The sequence below is a fragment of the Oncorhynchus nerka genome, linkage group LG15, assembly GCF_034236695.1.
Source record: "Oncorhynchus nerka isolate Pitt River linkage group LG15, Oner_Uvic_2.0, whole genome shotgun sequence".
NCBI lineage: Eukaryota > Metazoa > Chordata > Actinopteri > Salmoniformes > Salmonidae > Oncorhynchus > Oncorhynchus nerka.
In genome coordinates this window covers 14,782,409-14,801,485 of record NC_088410.1, presented here as the reverse complement: position 1 = coordinate 14,801,485, position 19,077 = coordinate 14,782,409, and the positions used below count along the sequence as shown (strand labels likewise).

General features: G+C 41.2%; 1 protein-coding gene across 1 annotated transcript; it reads left to right on the top strand.

The window, feature by feature from the left end:
• Window positions 1-3,079: 3,079 nt before the first annotated feature.
• LOC115122539 (pancreatic secretory granule membrane major glycoprotein GP2-like) lies at window positions 3,080-9,459 on the top strand. Its single transcript, XM_065001065.1, has 8 exons — window positions 3,080-3,733; window positions 4,024-4,548; window positions 5,303-5,508; window positions 5,698-5,849; window positions 7,326-7,571; window positions 7,793-7,952; window positions 8,871-8,946; window positions 9,074-9,459. Exons 1-8 carry the CDS (start codon window positions 3,139-3,141, stop codon window positions 9,091-9,093), a joined length of 1,980 nt encoding a protein of 659 aa, XP_064857137.1. The 5' UTR covers window positions 3,080-3,138; the 3' UTR covers window positions 9,094-9,459.
• The last annotated feature ends 9,618 nt before the right edge of the window (window positions 9,460-19,077 follow it).

Sequence of the window (19,077 nt, the reverse complement as noted above, 5' to 3'; positions counted from 1 at the left end):
ACAGAGCATATAGACTTTAGCTTAATCACAGCCCAGGTTTCCATGGTTATCATGCGATTGTTGCATTCCTTACGTATGAACATTGATAGTTGTCATTGAACCTCTTCCACACCTATTGTTAGTCTGAAATCCAGTCAGTTTCGACTGACATTTCACTCCTTTACTCAGGGTCATTGCCAAACAGTTTATCATGACAAGGAGTGGCAAGGAGTGGAATGAGAGCTGAACAGACTGGGACCCAGACTAAGGTCTTGTCCCTGGGAATATTGCACAATGTGACCCGCTTCCCCTCCTCCCCAATAACCAGTGTATAAATGCCTCGTTTACAGGTGGTTCCAGCAGTCAGCATCAACATTTGGTAAGTCAGTACTCCTCTCAGATCACTATTCATACTGTATGGTTAAACAAAGTTATTTTGGGTTTGGTTAAATTAATATACCTGCACTGAGTTTGAAATGTTATAATATCCTCCAGAGAATGTGTGTCCATGCTTAATATATATTATTGTATTAGATGTGTTATAATATCCTCCAGAGAATGTGTGTCCATGCTTAATATATATTATTGTATTAGATGTGTTATAATATCCTCCAGAGAATGTGTGTCCATGCTTAATATATATTATTGTATTAGATGTTATAATATCCTCCAGAGAATGTGTGTCCATGCTTAATATATATTATTGTATTAGATGTGTTGTTATAATATCCTCCAGAGAATGTGTGTCCATGCTTAATATATATTATTGTATTAGATGTGTTGTAACGGGGTTAATTGCAGTCTTGTGACAGAAAATAAAATGTTTTTTATCACCATAGGATGACCTGTATAGATACAGTCAAATTAAATCAAGTCAAACTTGCATTTAAACGTGACTGACTTTCCAGTAGATGTAAATTGTGGATAAAATGTGGATGAATATAATAAGTGTATTTTCCTTCAGGTTGTGTTCCCCAGTTTCTGCCCCTGTAGAAGTAACTAGTGTTGATGAGGATGATCCTGGTGGCTCTGCTGGAACGTGCCTCTACTGGTTCTGTCCAGATGCTGGAATATCCTCAGGTACACACATATATACTATATATTTAATACATCAACAGCTGGACATACCTCAGGTATTACATGTGTATACTATATATTTAATACATCAACAGCTGGACATACCTCAGGTACACACAAATATACTATATATTTAATGACATCAACAGCTGGACATACCTCAGGTACACACAAATATACTATATATTTAATACATCAACAGCTGGACATACCTCAGGTACACACAAATACTATATATTTAATATCATCAACAGCTGGACAGCTGGACCTCAGGTACACACAAATATACTATATATTTAATTCATCAACAGCTGGACATACCTCAGGTACACACATATATACTATATATTTAATACATCAACAGCTGGACATACCTCAGGTACACACAAATATACTATATATTTAATACATCAACAGCTGGACATACCTCAGGTACACACAAATATACTATATATTTAATACATCAACAGCTGGACATACCTCAGGTATACACAAATATACTATATATTTAATACATCAACAGCTGGACATACCTCAGGTACACACAAATATACTATATATTTAATACATCAACAGCTGGACATACCTCAGGTACACACAAATATACTATATATTTAATACATCAACAGCTGGACATACCTCAGGTACACACAAATATACTATATATTTAATACATCAACAGCTGGACATACCTCAGGTACACACAAATATACTATATATTTAATTCATCAACAGCTGGACATACCTCAGGTACACACAAATATACTATATATTTAATACATCAACAGCTGGACATACCTCAGGTACACACAAATATACTATATATTTAATACATCAACAGCTGGACATACCTCAGATACACACAAATATACTATATATTTAATACATCAACAGCTGGACGTACCTCAGGTACACACAAATATACTATATATTTAATACATCAACAGCTGGACATACCTCAGGTACACACAAATATACTATATATTTAATACATCAACAGCTGGACATACCTCAGGTACACACAAATATACTATATATTTAATACATCAACAGCTGGACATACCTCAGGTACACACAAATATACTATATATTTAATACATCAACAGCTGGACATACCTCAGGTACACACAAATATACTATATATTTAATACATCAAAATATTTACAGTACCAGTCAAAAGTTTGAACTCATTCAAGGGTTTTTCTTTATTTTTGCTATTTTCTACATTGTAGGATAATAGTGAAGACATCAAAACTATGAAATAACACACATGGACTCATGTAGTAACCAAAAAAAAGTGTTTAACATTTTATACATTTGATTCTTCAAAAGTAGCAACCCTTTGCCTTGATGAGAGCTTTGCACACTCTTGGCATTCTCTCAACCAGCTTCATTAGGTAGTCACCTGGAATGCATTTCAATTTCTTTCCTTCTCAATGCTTTTCAGCTAATCAGTTGTGTTGTGACAAGGTAGGGGTGGTATACAGAAGATAGACCCTTGAATGAGTAGGTGTGTCCATAATATATATTACATAATGAATACTATATATGACAGACAATATATAATTTGTAAAATAGATTTTCTCACTGAGTGTCTGCCATATTAAGAGATCAAATATATTTGGTTAGACAGTATAGGGATACATGTATTATGTATTAAGTATTGTATTTACTAAGTATTTTTATAGAGTTTAATAGTATTTATAAACTGGGTGGTTCGAGCCCTGAATGCTGATTGGCTGAAAGCCGTGGAATATCAGACCATATATTTTTACTCCTCTAATTTCATTGGTAACCAGATTATAATAGCAATAAGGCAACTGGGGTTTGTGGTATGCATCATGCCTAAGAACAGCCCTGAGCTGTGGTATATTGGCCATGTACATATATTCATGCCTTATTGCTTAAATAACCCACCACACAACTGACTTCTGCATTTTCTCTGCTCTTTAGTCTCAGAACATTAAAATGGAGGCATCAACCTAAAAAGATGATGAACCCATATATTCCCAAATTCCCACAGGTACGATTGTCACCAGCTGCGAAGCGTGTCACGAACAAGCCGTCTGCCACACCTCGCCCATGGCAGGTGACATCACATGCACCTGTAAGAAGGGCTTCTCCGGAGACGGCCTCATCTGTTTACCTGGCCACACCTCCACCGCCGCCCACCACCACGCCCCTCGCCGTGTCCGTCGCTCCTACCCCACCTCCAACACCAACCTTGCCCATGTCCGGTTCAGCTGCGGCTTCAACGAGTGCGCCGACGGGGAGGACTGCATCACGGTCGCCGGCATCCAGCAGTGCTCCAACCCCTGTAAGATCTACACGGTCCTGAACGACGCCTGGCGTTCCACCAACAACCACGTGGGCAACAAGCACTGCGACCGCAACGTCCGCTGGGACGGCTATTACCGCATGTTCATCGGCAACCAGAGCGTGTCTATGCCGGACAAGTGCGTGGATTCCTTCAAGTGCGGCACCCAGGCTCCCTTGTGGCTGGCGTTTCCTCCCCCCCAGCAGGTGGATGAAATTGTCCAGAGTGCCGTCTGCGCCAGCTTCAATGGGGACTGCTGCTGGGTGCAGTCTCAGCCCATCCACGTCAAGGCATGCCCTGGGAACTACTTTGTGTACAAGTTCGTCATGCCTCCCGGGTGCTTCTTCGCCTATTGTGCATGTAAGGTTTCGCCTGCTGCTTTGCCAAGTTCTGAGTGGGGCTTGTTGATGATGTTCTGCCTTTGAATTTAAGTTATTGTATTTATTTTTAAACTGTTTACTGCTTAGTCATTCACCAGCTGGTTATATACACCATGATGTTCTTCTTATGGCCCTAGATATCAACAGTACTCAGCATATTCATCCATTCATTCATATTGATTCTGGTAATACCAGCATACTAGTTCTTTCAAAACATGAGCGATGAATGTTCCCTCATAACTGGGTTTCCTGTTTAACTCCTTGTTCCAGATGTGACAGCTCCCACCACAACACCAAAACCAGTCACAACAACAACCACAACAACAATCACCACAACAACAACAACCACAACAACAAAAGCCCCTGTCACGAAGACAACAAATGCACCTGTAAAAGACACCACAACAACACAAACACCTGTTAAGATCACCACAACACCGCAAACACCTGTTAAGATCACCATGACAACAAATGCACCTGTAAAAGACACCACAACAACACAAACACCTATTAAGATTACCACAACACCGCAAACACCTGTTAAGATCACCATGACAACACAGACACCTATTAAGATCACCACGACAACACAAACATCCGTAAATATCACCACTACGACAAAATCACCAGTAGATGTTGTCACCTCGACAAAAACACCAGTAGACAACAATCGCACCACAACAACAACACAGTCACAGGTTTCCACGACTACGCCAAAAGCAATGTGTGGTACCTGCAGAGCGGGGGAGACCTGCGTGAGCACCGATGGGGTCACTTGGCGGTGTGAGAGGCCAGGTGAGTTCTCAGAAAACACCTGTTTGAGGACCTATGTACTCTCTTAGAAAAACAGGTGCTATCTAGAACCTAAAAGGGTTCTTAGGCTGCCCCCAGAGGAGAACCCTTTGAAGAACCTGTTTCTCATCCCTCTGTCTCTCTCTTCCTCTCTTATAGATCAGCCTGTTTCTCATCCCTCTGTCTCTCTCTTCCTCTCTTACAGATCAGCCTGTTTCTCATCCCTCTGTCTCTCTCTTCCTCTCTTACAGATCAGCCTGTTTCTCATCCCTCTGTCTCTCTCTTCCTCTCTTACAGATCAGCCTGTTTCTCATCCCTCTGTCTCTCTCTTCCTCTCTTATAGATCAGCCTGTTTCTCATCCCTCTGTCTCTCTCTTCCTCTCTTACAGATCAGCCTGTTTCTCATCCCTCTGTCTCTCTCTTCCTCTCTTACAGATCAGCCTGTTTCTCATCCCTCTGTCTCTCTCTTCCTCTCTTACAGATCAGCCTGTTTCTCATCCCTCTGTCTCTCTCTTCCTCTCTTACAGATTAGCCTGTTTCTCATCCCTCTGTCTCTCTCTTCCTCTCTTACAGATCAGCCTGTTTCTCATCCCTCTGTCTCTCTCTTCCTCTCTTACAGATTAGCCTGTTTCTCATCCCTCTGTCTCTCTCTTCCTCTCTTACAGATCAGCCTGTTTCTCATCCCTCTGTCTCTCTCTTCCTCTCTTACAGATCAGCCTGTTTCTCATCCCTCTGTCTCTCTCTTCCTCTCTTACAGATCAGCCTGTTTTGCTGCACCCAGAGGTAGTATGTGGGCGGAGCCTGGTACAGGTGGGTCTCAACAGGACTAACCTGGAGGCCGCTGGTCTGGACGCCACCACCGCTAACCTGGCCGACCCCCGGTGTAATGCTCACGAAGAGCGTGGCGGCTTGATATGGTACCAGGTGGAGCGCACAGAGGGCGCCTGCGGAAACACTCTGGAGGTGAGAACAGACCCCGACCCGTTCCTCACCAAAATGTTCAACAGAGAACACTTGCTGTGAGACATGTTGCCATCAACAGAAAATGATGAACAGATGAACTGAAATAGTCCAAGACTGATATTATTGTGAGAACTGGTGAGAGGTCCTCTCCTGGCTTCTAATCTTCTTCCCTTTTCCCCCTTTCACCAGACAAACGGAACTGACGCCATCTTTTCCAACAGTTTATTCATCTACCACGTTCACGACGTGTCCTTCAGCCGACCTGTGAGCGTGCCTTTCTCCTGTGCCTACCCTCTGGAATCAGAGACCAGCCTGGATGTGGCCATCAAACCCTACCTGTCGTAAGTGGAGACGCGACGTTACAGTGAACACTGTAAAACATGGACAATGTAACACAACAGGGGCGAGCTGTTTGGAGGGTTTATACGACTGGATTTAAAAATGATCATAATTATGCCCCCCCCCCACTTCTAAAACCAAACCCTGTAACACAACAGAGCTGTTTGGAGTGTTTATACGACTGGATTTAAAAATGATCATAATTATGCCCCCACTTCTAAAACCAAACCCTGTAACACAACAGGGGTGGGCTGTTTGGAGGGTTTATACGACTGGATTTAAAAATGATCATAATTATGTCCCCCCCACTTCTAAAACCAAACCCTGTAACACAATGTAATATAATGTACCACAATGTAAAACAATGCAGGCCAACAAATGTCAGACTGTCAGTATCCTGTTAATGTATAGACAGTTTATACTCCAAACCTGTTGTTCTTGATGATCCTTTAGATGACTAGTTAAGAGTTTATCACCTCCTCTGTCCTCTCATCACAGTACTGGTTGTTCTGGTTGTTCCTCCAAGATACTCAGTTGAAGCTGGCTGTGTAATGGTGTTAAAACTATAATAATAATCATGTCTTATCTTGTTAAGAGTTTATCACCTCCTCTGTCCTCTCATCACAGTACTGGTTGTTCTGGTTGTTCTGGTTGTTCCTCCAAGATGCTCAGTTGAAGCTGGCTGTGTAATGGTGTTAAAACTATAATAATAATCATGTCTTATCTTGTTAAGAGTTTATCACCTCCTCTGTCCTCTCATCACAGTACTGGTTGTTCTGGTTGTTCTGGTTGTTCCTCCAAGATGCTCAGTTGAAGCTGGCTGTGTAATGGTGTTAAAACTATAATAATAATCATGTCTTATCTTGCCTATCTAAAGTGACTTTGGGTGTCTTGAAAAGTGCTTCAACAATAATGTGTACCGGTATTTATTATTTTTATTAGAACTATTTGAATTATTATTATTATAAATAATAATATTAACGATTCATTTTTACTGAGCCTGTAAAGTACATTTCTCTCATTTCTCACTCAAGGCACTTTGTTTGTCCTTCACCATCTCTGACTGCATCTCTTAACTGATGGGCTCTGACTCCTAAACTTGAAATATTGAATACTATGGTCAGGTTTCTACACCAGATGTTAATGGTTATCTGTAGGAGGAATGTTTGTGGTGGAGGCAGTTAAGCTTGGAATGTTTTGAGTAAAGGAGAGGCAATCACATGGTTGCAGGAACTGATAAGGATGGAGAGATGTGGGTTAGTGAGGAATGGAGGTCAGGTCATGTTAAGGGAGAAGAATCAGTTTATATAGTTAACAGTTAACAGTCTATATACTCCCACTGGTGGAAACATGTCGTTGCCTTATGCTGCTGTATGACCCAGTGGGTGAATTAACTTGGTTTCAGCTTTACTAAACGTTTTTTACTCTGTTTATTTGGAATCTAACAAAACCAAATCTCCTATTGGCCCATTTGACAGGCTGAAGGGTTCCAAAGTCGGTAAGGGCGCCAGAGTGGGCTCCAACATGACTCTGTACCACAGCGACGACTTCACAAAGGCTTACCCAGCGGGCGGAGTCACCTTGCCGGTGGGTTCCGTGCTGCACGTGGGTGTGTCCGTAGAGGAGTCCGAGACGGAGCGTTTCGTGGTCGTTCTGGAGGACTGCTATGCCACGCAATCACCCGACCCTAAAGACATCATGCGATACTACATCATTCAGAACAAGTATGTGTGCAGGTGTCTTGGTTTATACTCATGGAACATATAGAGGAAGTTTTCCCAGACACAGATTAAGTCTGGTCCTGGACTAACACTTTACATGGAGTTTCTCCATTGCTTTTTACTCCAGGATCAGGCTTATTCTGTGTCTGGGAACCAAACCCTAATGTTTGTGTATTTTCTGTTGCGTTATCTAACCTAAACCCATGACCCTCCCTGTTTCCCAGATGTCCGACTGAATTCCGTCAGGTGAGGGTGGAGGAGAGCGGCTCGTCTCTCAGGGCTCGCTTCTCTGCTCTGCTGTTCCTGTACCAGGGGGACTACCGGGACGTCTTCCTGCACTGCAGACTCAGCCTGTGTGACCAGAGGAGCTCCTCCTGCACTCCAGTGAGTCCTGCATCTTTCCCGCTGACTCATCCACTCTGTCTGGTCTCTCTCTGGTCTCACTCAGTCTGTGGTCTCTCTCTGGTCTCACTCAGTCTGTGGTCTCTCTCTGGTCTCACTCAGTCTGTGGTCTCTCTCTGGTCTCACTCAGTTTGTGGTCTCTCTCTGGTCTCACTCAGTCTGTGGTCTCTCTCTGGTCTCACTCAGTCTGTGGTCTCTCTCTGGTCTCACTCAGTCTGTAGTCTCTCTCTGGTCTCACTCAGTCTGTGGTCTCTCTCTGGTCTCACTCAGTCTGTGGTCTCTCTCTGGTCTCACTCAGTCTGTGGTCTCTCTCTGGTCTCACTCAGTTTGTGGTCTCTCTCTGGTCTCACTCAGTCTGTGGTCTCTCTCTGGTCTCACTCAGTTTGTGTGTGGTGGTTTCTGACTCTCCTGAGTTTCTCTGTCTCAGTATCTGGTCTCTCTGACTCCTTCCCGTCTCTCTGTCTCAGTGTCTGATCTCTCTGACTCCTTCTCGTCTCTCTGTCTCAGTGTCTGGTCTCTCTGACTCCTTCTCGTCTCTCTGTCTCAGTGTCTGGTCTCTCTGACTCCTTCTCGTCTCTCTGTCTCAGTGTCTGGTCTCTCTGACTACATCTCGTCTCTCAGTGTCTGGTCTCTCTGACTCCATCTCGTCTCTCTGTCTCAGTGTCTGGTCTCTCTGACTCCTTCTCGTCTCTCTGTCTCAGTGTCTGGTCTCTCTGACTCCTTCTTGTCTCTCTGTCTCAGTGTCTGGTCTCTCTGACTCCATCTCGTCTCTCTGTCTCAGTGTCTGGTCTCTCTGACTCCATCTCGTCTCTCTGTCTCAGTGTCTGGTCTCTCTGACTCCTTCTCGTCTCTCTGTCTCAGTGTCTGGTCTCTCTGACTCCTTCTCGTCTCTCTCCTCAGATGTGCACCAAAAGGAAATACCGCGCTGTCACCCCCTCTGTCCCCCTCGAACCCCTCACCATCGGACCAATCACCTGTGAGTACGACCTCTTATCAATCAAAACCAATAATAGATGTCAATCAAACTAATGATGTTGATGTCAGTGATGGACACTCAGGTAACTATGTAATTAAATAACAGTGTATTTGTTTTTGACTTTCAGGGTCCCAAAATGACGATTGAACTTGTCATGCTTCCTGTATCCTAAACAATGAATCCAGTTATCTAAATGATTCATGTAAAGTTCATAAACCTGTCTCACCTATACATCATTTATGTCCTAAACCAGGCCAGTTCATATTTAATATCTTACATACATCCAGTTATAAATAATTATATTTTTCTTACAACTAGGATAATTGGGAAAACATTTATTTTTGAACCAACACAAATTCATTGTTGAACCTTTAACTAAGGCTTGAGGCCAGAAAGTGTATGTGCTGGTCACTAATGTTTGTAACGTGAAAATACATGGACATCTAGTTGGGATTATATCAACACAAACATCTCCCTTTTCTAGTTCACACTGCAGCAAGAACTTCTATTTGAAAGAATATATTATTTCATCCTATTGCTCTAAAATGCTTTGTATGTGCAGTAATTTAATAGTGTTAATAAAATATAAATGATAAATATATGTATTAATGTATGAATAATGTACTGGGCATGTAGTGTACTATTGCTATAGCTTAGTTCTTTCTCTGTGGGATCAGTCAAGACAATGATGAACCAGCAGGTGTCAGTATTACCACGGAAACACTGTTAGAAGTCTGCATCATCACAACACAACAACAGCAGACTTACAAATACTGTTTTATTAATTCAATAATTAACGGGCAAGTCCACCAATTTTCGACCTCATTTTCATTATCTCCAGAACAATACCATTGTCTACATATGTCAAAACTGCAAATCTCAACGTTTTGTAGAAAATAATATATGAAGTTCTACCTGATAACATCAAAAGTTTAAACATTTAAAAAAAATATTGATTTTCAAATACTATGAGATTCTGAAAATCCCTCTGGCTAGAAAGATCACTGGGTTTTTTAAAGTTTAGATCCTACCATTGTTTTAAGGACCTTTCTTCTTCTTCTTCTTCTCTTTTTAACCACCGATCATAGAAACATGCATTTTGCACATACAGTGGGGCCTGAAATGATTGACATCCTTTGATAAAGATGAGCAATAATGACTGTTTAAAATAAATCATTCAAATACTGAGCTATATTTAATGCTAAAAAGAAAAGGGAAATTACAATACAATTGCTCAGAGAAAGAGATTTTGTTTAACAAGTAATCTTTTTTTTCTCTCAAAATGGTAGGGGTTAAAACTATTGACACCCCTAAAGATTATTATAAATAATGTAGTCAAAAGTTTAGTATTTTGTCCCATTCTCCCAAGACATGTTCAACTCCCCTGTTATTGTAATGGTGAGAGGTTAGCATGTCTTGGGGGTATGATATATAATGCTAACCTCCCCTGTTATTGGTCATGGTGAGAGGTTAGCATGTCTTGGGGGTATGATATAAAATGCTAACCTCCCCTGTTATTGGTCATGGTGAGAGGTTAGCATGTCTTGGGGGTATGATATATAATGCTAACCTCCCCTGTTATTGGTCATGGTGAGAGGTTAGCATGTCTTGGGGGTATGATATATAATGCTAACCTCCCCTGTTATTGTAATGGTGGGAGGTTAGCATGTCTTGGGGGTATGATATATAATGCTAACCTCCCCTGTTATTGTAATGGTGAGAGGTTAGCATGTCTTGGGGGTATGATATATAATGCTAACCTCCCCTGTTATTGGTCATGGTGAGAGGTTAGCATGTCTTGGGGGTATGATATATAATGCTAACCTCCCCTGTTATTGGTCATGGTGAGAGGTTAGCATGTCTTGGGGGTATGATATATAATGCTAACCTCCCCTGTTATTGTAATGGTGGGAGGTTAGCATTATTCCGAGGTAATATACAGAACGTCTGCGTTAATCCCTTACATCATTTCCCCCCAAATATAGCATACAATAGGGCACGGTATTTGAATTATTTATTTTATACAGTCATAATTTATCATCTTTTATCAAGGGTAATAATCTCGTTCCACACTGTACATCGATAATGACATCGTGCTGGAGATAATGAATATGAGGTTGAAAAGTAGAGTAATTGTCCTTTTAATATTCTTTCTTCATGTGTTGAATCTCAAATCTAATGACTTTCTCCTGAATGGCACAGCGGTCTATTTTGTAAATAAGGTATTTCAGTTGTAATATTTTTAAACATTTGCAAAAACTTGTAAAAACGTGTTCTCACTTTGTGGTTATGTGATATTGTGTGTAGATTGACGAGGAAAACAATTAATTGAATCAACTTTAGAATGAGGCTGTAACGTATCAAAATGTGGAAAAGGGGAAGGGGTCTGAATACTTACCGAATGCACTGTAAGTATTCAACCACTTAAGCCAAGACGTGTTATAATCACCTTTGGCAGCGATTACAGCTGTGAGCCTTTCTGGGTAAATCTCCAAGAGCTTTGCACACTTGGATTGTACAATATTTGCATATTATTATTTAAAAAGTCTTCCATCTCTGTCAAGTTGGTTGTTGATCATTTCTAGACAGCCATTTTCAAGTGTTGCCATAGATTTTCAAGCCAATTTAAGTAAAAACTGTAACTAGGCCTCTCAAGAACATTCAATCTCGTCTTGGTATGCAACTTCGGTGTAGATTTGGCCTTGTGTTTTAGGTTATTGTGCTGCTGAAGGTGAATTTGTCACCCAGTGTCTGGTGGACAGCAGATTGAACCAGGTTTTCCTCTAGGATTTGGCCTGTGCTTATAGCTTATATTCAGTTTCTTTTTATCCTTAATTCTTGCCAATGACAAACATTACCACCATGCTTGAAAAGTGTGGTACTCAGTGATGTGTTGGATTTTTCCAAAAGATAAAGCTTTGTATTCAGGACATAAAGTTAATTTCTTTATTAACATGTTTTGCAGTTTTACTTCAGTGTCTTTATTTCAGTGTCTTTATTTCAGTGTCTTTACTTCAGTGTCTTTACTTCAGTGTCTTTACTTCAGTGTCTTTATTTCAGTGTCTTTACTGTAGTGTCTTTATTTCAGTGTCTTTATTTCAGTGTCTTTATTTCAGTGTCTTTATTTCAGTGTCTTTACTGTAGTGTCTTTATTTCAGTGTTTTGTTTCAGTGACTTTGTTTCACTGTCTTTATTTCAGTGTCTTTATTTCAGTGTCTTTATTTCAGTGTCTTTACTGTAGTGTCTTTATTTCAGTGTCTTTATTTCAGTGTCTTTATTTCAGTGTCTTTATTTCAGTGTCTTTACTTCAGTGTCTTTATTTCAGTGTCTTTATTTCAGTGTTTTGTTTCAGTGACTTTGTTTCACTGTCTTTATTTCAGTGTCTTTACTGTAGTGTCTTTATTTCAGTGTCTTTATTTCAGTGTCTTTACTGTAGTGTCTTTATTTCAGTGTTTTGTTTCACTGTCTTTGTTTCAGTGTCTTTGTTTCACTGTCTTTGTTTCAGTGTCTTTGTTTCAGTGTCTTTACTGTAGTGTCTTTATTTCAGTGTCTTTATTTCAGTGTCTTTATTTCAGTGTCTTTATTTCAGTGTCTTTACTGTAGTGTCTTTATTTCAGTGTTTTGTTTCACTGTCTTTGTTTCAGTGTCTTTGTTTCACTGTCTTTATTTCAGTGTCTTTACTTCAGTGTCTTTACTTCAGTGTCTTTATTTCAGTGTCTTTATTTCAGTGTCTTTATTTCAGTGCCTTTACTTTAGTGCCTTTACTTTAGTGCCTCAGGAATGTATATTTTTATTCTATACAGGCTTCCTTCTTTTCACTCTGTCACTTACACTGAGTATACAAAATATTAGGAACACCTGCTCTTTCCAAGACAGACTGACCAGGTGAATCCAGGTGAAAGCTATGATCCCTTATTGATGTCTCTTGTTAAATCCACTTCAAATCAGTGTAGGTGAAGGGGAGGAGACAAGTTGGGCAAAACCTGAGGTGCTGTGTGTGTAAGTTCCAACCAAACCTGAGTTGATGTGTGTGTAAGTTCCAACCAAACCTGAGTTGCTGTGTGTGTAAGTTCCAACCAAACCTGAGTTGCTGTGTGTGTAAGTTCCAACCAAACCTGAGTTGCTGTGTGTGTAAGTTCCAACCAAACTTGAGTTGCTGTGTGTGTAAGTTCCAACCAAACCTGAGTTGCTGTGTGTGTAAGTTCCAACCAAACCTGAGTTGATGTGTGTATGCTGTGATTTGATGATGTCAATAAATAACTCTGTATGATGATGGTCATTGTCTAATGATTGTCTATTTGCGCTGCAGTAAACAGTTTACGCCAGCAGGGGTTAATGTACGCTAACAAATAGACCAGCCATGTCAAATGGACACCATGCGAGTTTCCTGTCACTTCAATAAACAAACACAACATCTGACTTCAAACAGTAGCCTACTTATTTAAATATTTCTTCATGTCGGCTATGAAGGGGCCATCTGCAGTTGCTACAACAATTTTTTATTTAAAAAAATTCACAAACATTTGTATTATTTCAATTCATACATATTCACACACTCACACACACACACATACATGTTTTATTTATTTTGCTATTTAACTAGGCAAATCAGTTAAGAACTAATTCCTGTTTACAATGACAGCCTACTCTGGCCAAACCCGGACGACCTGGGACAATTGTGCGCCGCCCTATGAGACTCCCAATCACAGCCGGTTGTGATACAGCCTGGAATCAAACCAGGGTCTGTAGGGATGCCTCTAGCACTGAGATGCAGTGCCTTAGACAGCTGCGCCGATTGGCATTTAGGGCCATTTAAGTTTAAATGCATCTCTAACAAGAAGTAAATGACTTGAAGTGTAAAAACGAGGTAGAAGAATGGCTTCTTAACAAGTTCTCACTGGCCCAATAATGGACTAAAGGAGACTAACGTTATACCTGTTCTGTTTAAATGGTGAATTGTCTCTGGAGTTTATTTTTTATATTTTTTAGTTGATATGAAAAATAAGGTTCTTATAGTTGTGAAACCGTGCGGCAAGTGATGTGTATTAACGGACCAACCTTTATGGCACCTTGATGGAAACCACAAACTGATAGTGTGATGTATTAACTGGACCAACCTCGTTATGGCACCTTGATGGAAACCACAAACTGATAAGTGATGTGTATTAACTGTTCACCAACCTTGTTATGGCACCTTGATGGAAACCACAAACTGATAAGTGATGTGTATTAACGGACCAACCTCGTTATGGCACCTTGATGGAAACCACAAACTGATAAGTGATGTGTATTAACGGACCAACCTCGTTATGGCACCTTGATGGAGACCACAAACTGATAAGTGATGTGTGATTAACGGACCAACCTTGTTGTGGCACCTTGATGGAAACCACAAACTGATAAGTGATGTGTATTGTTCGGACCAACCTCGTTATGGCACCTTGATGGAGACCACAAACTGATAAGTGATGTGTATTAACGGACCAACCTTGTTATGGCACCTTGATGGAGACCACAAACTGATAAGTGATGTGTAGACGGACCAACCTCGTTATGGCACCTTGATGGCTAAGGGAAGGACTTATAGTTGTGATCACAAACTGATAAGTGATGTGTATTAACGGACCAACCTCGTTATGGCACCTTGATGGAGACCACAAACTGATAAGTGATGTGTATTAACGGACCAACCTCGTTATGGCACCTTGATGGAGACCACAAACTGATAAGTGATGTGTATTAACGGACCAACCTCGTTATGGCACCTTGATGGAGACCACAAACTGATAAGTGATGTGTTTAACGGACCAACCTTGTTATGGCACCTTGATGGAAACCACAAACTGATAAGTGATGTGTATTAACGGACCAACCTCGTTATGGCACCTTGATGGAAACCACAAACTGATAAGTGATGTGTATTAACGGACCAACCTTGTTATGGCACCTTGATGGAGACCACAAACTGATAAGTGATGTGTATTAACGTTCACCAACCTCGTTATGGCACCTTGATGGAGACCACAAACTGATAAGTGATGTGTCCGCAACGGTTCAACCTTGTTATGGCACCTTGATGGAGACCACAAACTGATAGTGATGTGATATTAACGGACCAACCTAACCTTGTTGTGGCACCTTGATGGAAACCACAAACTGATAAGTGATGTGTATTAACGGACCAACCTCGTTATGGCACCTTGATGGAGACCACAAACTGATAAGTGATGTGTGATTAACGGACCAACCTCGTTATGGCACCTTGATGGAAACCACAAACTGATAAGTGATGTGTATTAACGGACCAACCTGTTATGGCACCTTGATGGAGACCACAAACTGATAAGTGATGTGTATTAACGGACCAACCTCTGTTATGGCACCTTGATGGAGACCACAAACTGATAAGTGATGTGTATTAACGGACCAACCTCGTTATGGCACCTTGATGGAAACCACAAACTGATAAGTGATGTGTATTAACGGACCAACCTCGTTATGGCACCTTGATGGAAACCACAAACTGATAAGTGATGTGTATTAACGGACCAACCTCGTTATGGCACCTTGATGGAGACCACAAACTGATAAGTGATGTGTATTAACGGACCAACCTCGTTATGGCACCTTGATGGAAACCACAAACTGATAAGTGATGTGTATTAACGGACCAACCTCGTTATGGCACCTTGATGGAAACCACAAACTGATAAGTGATGTGTATTAACGGACCAACCTCGTTATGGCACCTTGATGGAAACCACAAACTGATAAGTGATGTGTATTAACGGACCAACCTCGTTATGGCACCTTGATGGAAACCACAAACTGATAAGTGATGTGTATTAACGGACCAACCTCGTTATGGCACCTTGATGGAAACCACAAACTGATAAGTGATGTGTATTAACGGACCAACCTCGTTATTTGATGGAAACCACAAACTGATAAGTGATGTGTATTAACGGACCAACCTCGTTATGGCACCTTGATGGAAACCACAAACTGATAAGTGATGTGTATTAACGGACCAACCTCGTTATGGCACCTTGATGGAAACCACAAACTGATAAGTGATGTGTATTAACGGACCAACCTCGTTATGGCACCTTGATGGAGACCACAAACTGATAAGTGATGTGTATTAACGGACCAACCTGCGTTATGGCACCTTGATGGAGACCACAAACTGATAAGTGATGTGTATTAACGGACCAACCTCGTTATGGCACCTTGATGGAGACCACAAACTGATAAGTGATGTGTATTAACGGACCAACCTCGTTATGGCACCTTGATGGAAACCACAAACTGATAAGTGATGTGTATTAACGGACCAACCTCGTTATGGCACCTTGATGGAGACCACAAACTGATAAGTGATGTGTTGCTTAACGGACCAACCTCGTTATGGCACCTTGATGGAAACCACAAACTGATAAGTGATGTGTATTAACGTCAACCTTTATGGCACCTTGATGGAGACCACAAACTGATAAGTGATGTGTATTAACGGACCAACCTGTTTTGGCACCTTGATGGAGACCACAAACTGATAAGTGATGTGTATTAACGGACCAACCTCGTTATGGCACCTTGATGGAAACCACAAACTGATAAGTGATGTGTATTAACGGACCAACCTCGTTATGGCACCTTGATGGAAACCACAAACTGATAAGTGATGTGTATTAACGGACCAACCTCGTTATGGCACCTTGATGGAAACCACAAACTGATAAGTGATGTGTATTAACGGACCAACCTCGTTATGGCACCTTGATGGAGACCACAAACTGATAAGTGATGTGTATTAACGGACCAACCTCTGGCACCTTGATGGAAACCACAAACTGATAAGTGATGTGTATTAACGGACCAACCTCGTTATGGCACCTTGATGGAAACCACAAACTGATAAGTGATGTGTATTAACGGACCAACCTCGTTATGGCACCTTGATGGAAACCACAAACTGATAAGTGATGTGTATTAACGGACCAACCTCGTTATGGCACCTTGATGGAAACCACAAACTGATAAGTGATGTGTATTAACGGACCAACCTCGTTATGGCACCTTGATGGAAACCACAAACTGATAAGTGATGTGTATTAACGGACCAACCTCGTTATGGCACCTTGATGGAAACCACAAACTGATAAGTGATGTGTATTAACGGACCAACCTCGTTATGGCACCTTGATGGAAACCACAAACTGATAAGTGATGTGTATTAACGGACCAACCTCGTTATGGCACCTTGATGGAGACCACAAACTGATAAGTGATGTGTATTAACGGACCAACCTCTGAAATAAACTGGCACCTTGATGGAGACCACAAACTGATAAGTGATGTGTATTAACGGACCAACCTCGTTATACCTTGATGGAGACCACAAACTGATAAGTGATGTGTATTAACGGTTAACCTCGTTATGGCACCTTGATGGAGACCACAAACTGATAAGTGATGTGTATTAACGGACCAACCTCGTTATGGCACCTTGATGGAAACCACAAACTGATAAGTGATGTGTATTAACGGACCAACCTCGTTATGGCACCTTGATGGAGACCACAAACTGATAAGTGATGTGTATTAACGGACCAACCTCGTTATGGCACCTTGATGGAAACCACAAACTGATAAGTGATGTGTATTAACGGACCAACCTCGTTATGGCACCTTGATGGAGACCACAAACTGATAAGTGATGTGTATTAACGGACCAACCTCGTTATGGCACCTTGATGGAGACCACAAACTGATAAGTGATGTGTATTAACGGACCAACCTCGTTATGGCACCTGATGGAAACCACAAACTGATAAGTGATGTGTAAACCAACCTCGTTTTGGCACCTTGATGGAAACCACAAACTGATAAGTGATGTTATTAACGGACCAACCTCGTTATGGCACCTTGATGGAGACCACAAACTGATAAGTGATGTGTATTAACGGACCAACCTCGTTATGGCACCTTGATGGAAACCACAAACTGATAAGTGATGTGTAAAACGGACCAACCTCGTTATGGCACCTTGATGGAGACCACAAACTGATAAGTGATGTGTATTAACGGACCAACCTCGTTATGGCACCTTGATGGAGACCACAAACTGATAAGTGATGTGTATTAACGGACCAACCTCGTTATGGCACCTTGATGGAGACCACAAACTGATAAGTGATGTGTTTAACGGACCAACCTCGTTATGGCACCTTGATGGAGACCACAAACTGATAAGTGATGTGTATTAACGGACCAACCTCGTTATGGCACCTTGATGGAGACCGCAAACTGATAAGTGATGTGTATTAACGGACCAACCTCGTTATGGCACCTTGATGGAGACCGCAAACTGATAAGTGATGTGTATTAACGGACCAACCTCGTTATGGCACCTTGATGGAGACCGCAAACTGATAAGTGATGTTTATTAACGGACCAACCTCGTTATGGCACCTTGATGGAGACCGCAAACTGATAAGTGATGTGTATTAACGGACCAACCTCGTTATGGCACCTTGATGGAGACCACAAACTGATAAGGCAGATGTATCTTTGTGATGGACACAATTATCTAAATCACTGGTGATAAGTTGTACATTGTAACATCTCAAATTGTTCATCAACAACTAGCAGTTCAGTTTAGCAAGCAATGGCCCTTGGTACCATATGTCACTGATGTGGGTAATAATTGCTTTATTGCATTTCTGCTACTTCTGTGATTGACAGAATATCTGCATCATGAAATGAACGAACATGTTTATATTGAGGACATATAGAGGCAGAAACAGTTGGGGCAAAGTATTTGTGCCGAAGTGTGAAAAACATGAGAGTCTGTCCTTTTGACTCACCGAGATAAACGTGGTTAATTGAAGTAGATGTTATAATTACACATCTTCCGCTGCAGGAAACAGTCTGGAACAAACCCTTGATGTTAATTTAATATCTGGCCTGCTGTTTTGTTGTATCCTGCAGGAACCTGATGCAGCATCTCAGTGGTAAAGGAGGATGGGGATGTTTGTATATTTAATGTCTTCAGCTTTTGTATCAACCAGTGCTGTTTTGTGATTTAGGTGGAGGAGAGTCATACATGGTGGTATTGATGGGTACAGC

What these genes read in the sequence shown, in the direction of transcription:
- LOC115122539 (XM_065001065.1), top strand. Translation starts at nt 3,139, where the DNA reads ATGGCAGGTGACATCACATGCACCTGTAAGAAGGGCTTCTCCGGAGAC. An exon ending in CCTGCGGAAACACTCTGGAG is followed by an intron (nt 5,509 to 5,697) that starts GTGAGAACAGAC and finishes CCCTTTCACCAG; the next exon opens with ACAAACGGAACTGACGCCAT. An exon ending in GCCATCAAACCCTACCTGTC is followed by an intron (nt 5,850 to 7,325) that starts GTAAGTGGAGAC and finishes CCCATTTGACAG; the next exon opens with GCTGAAGGGTTCCAAAGTCG.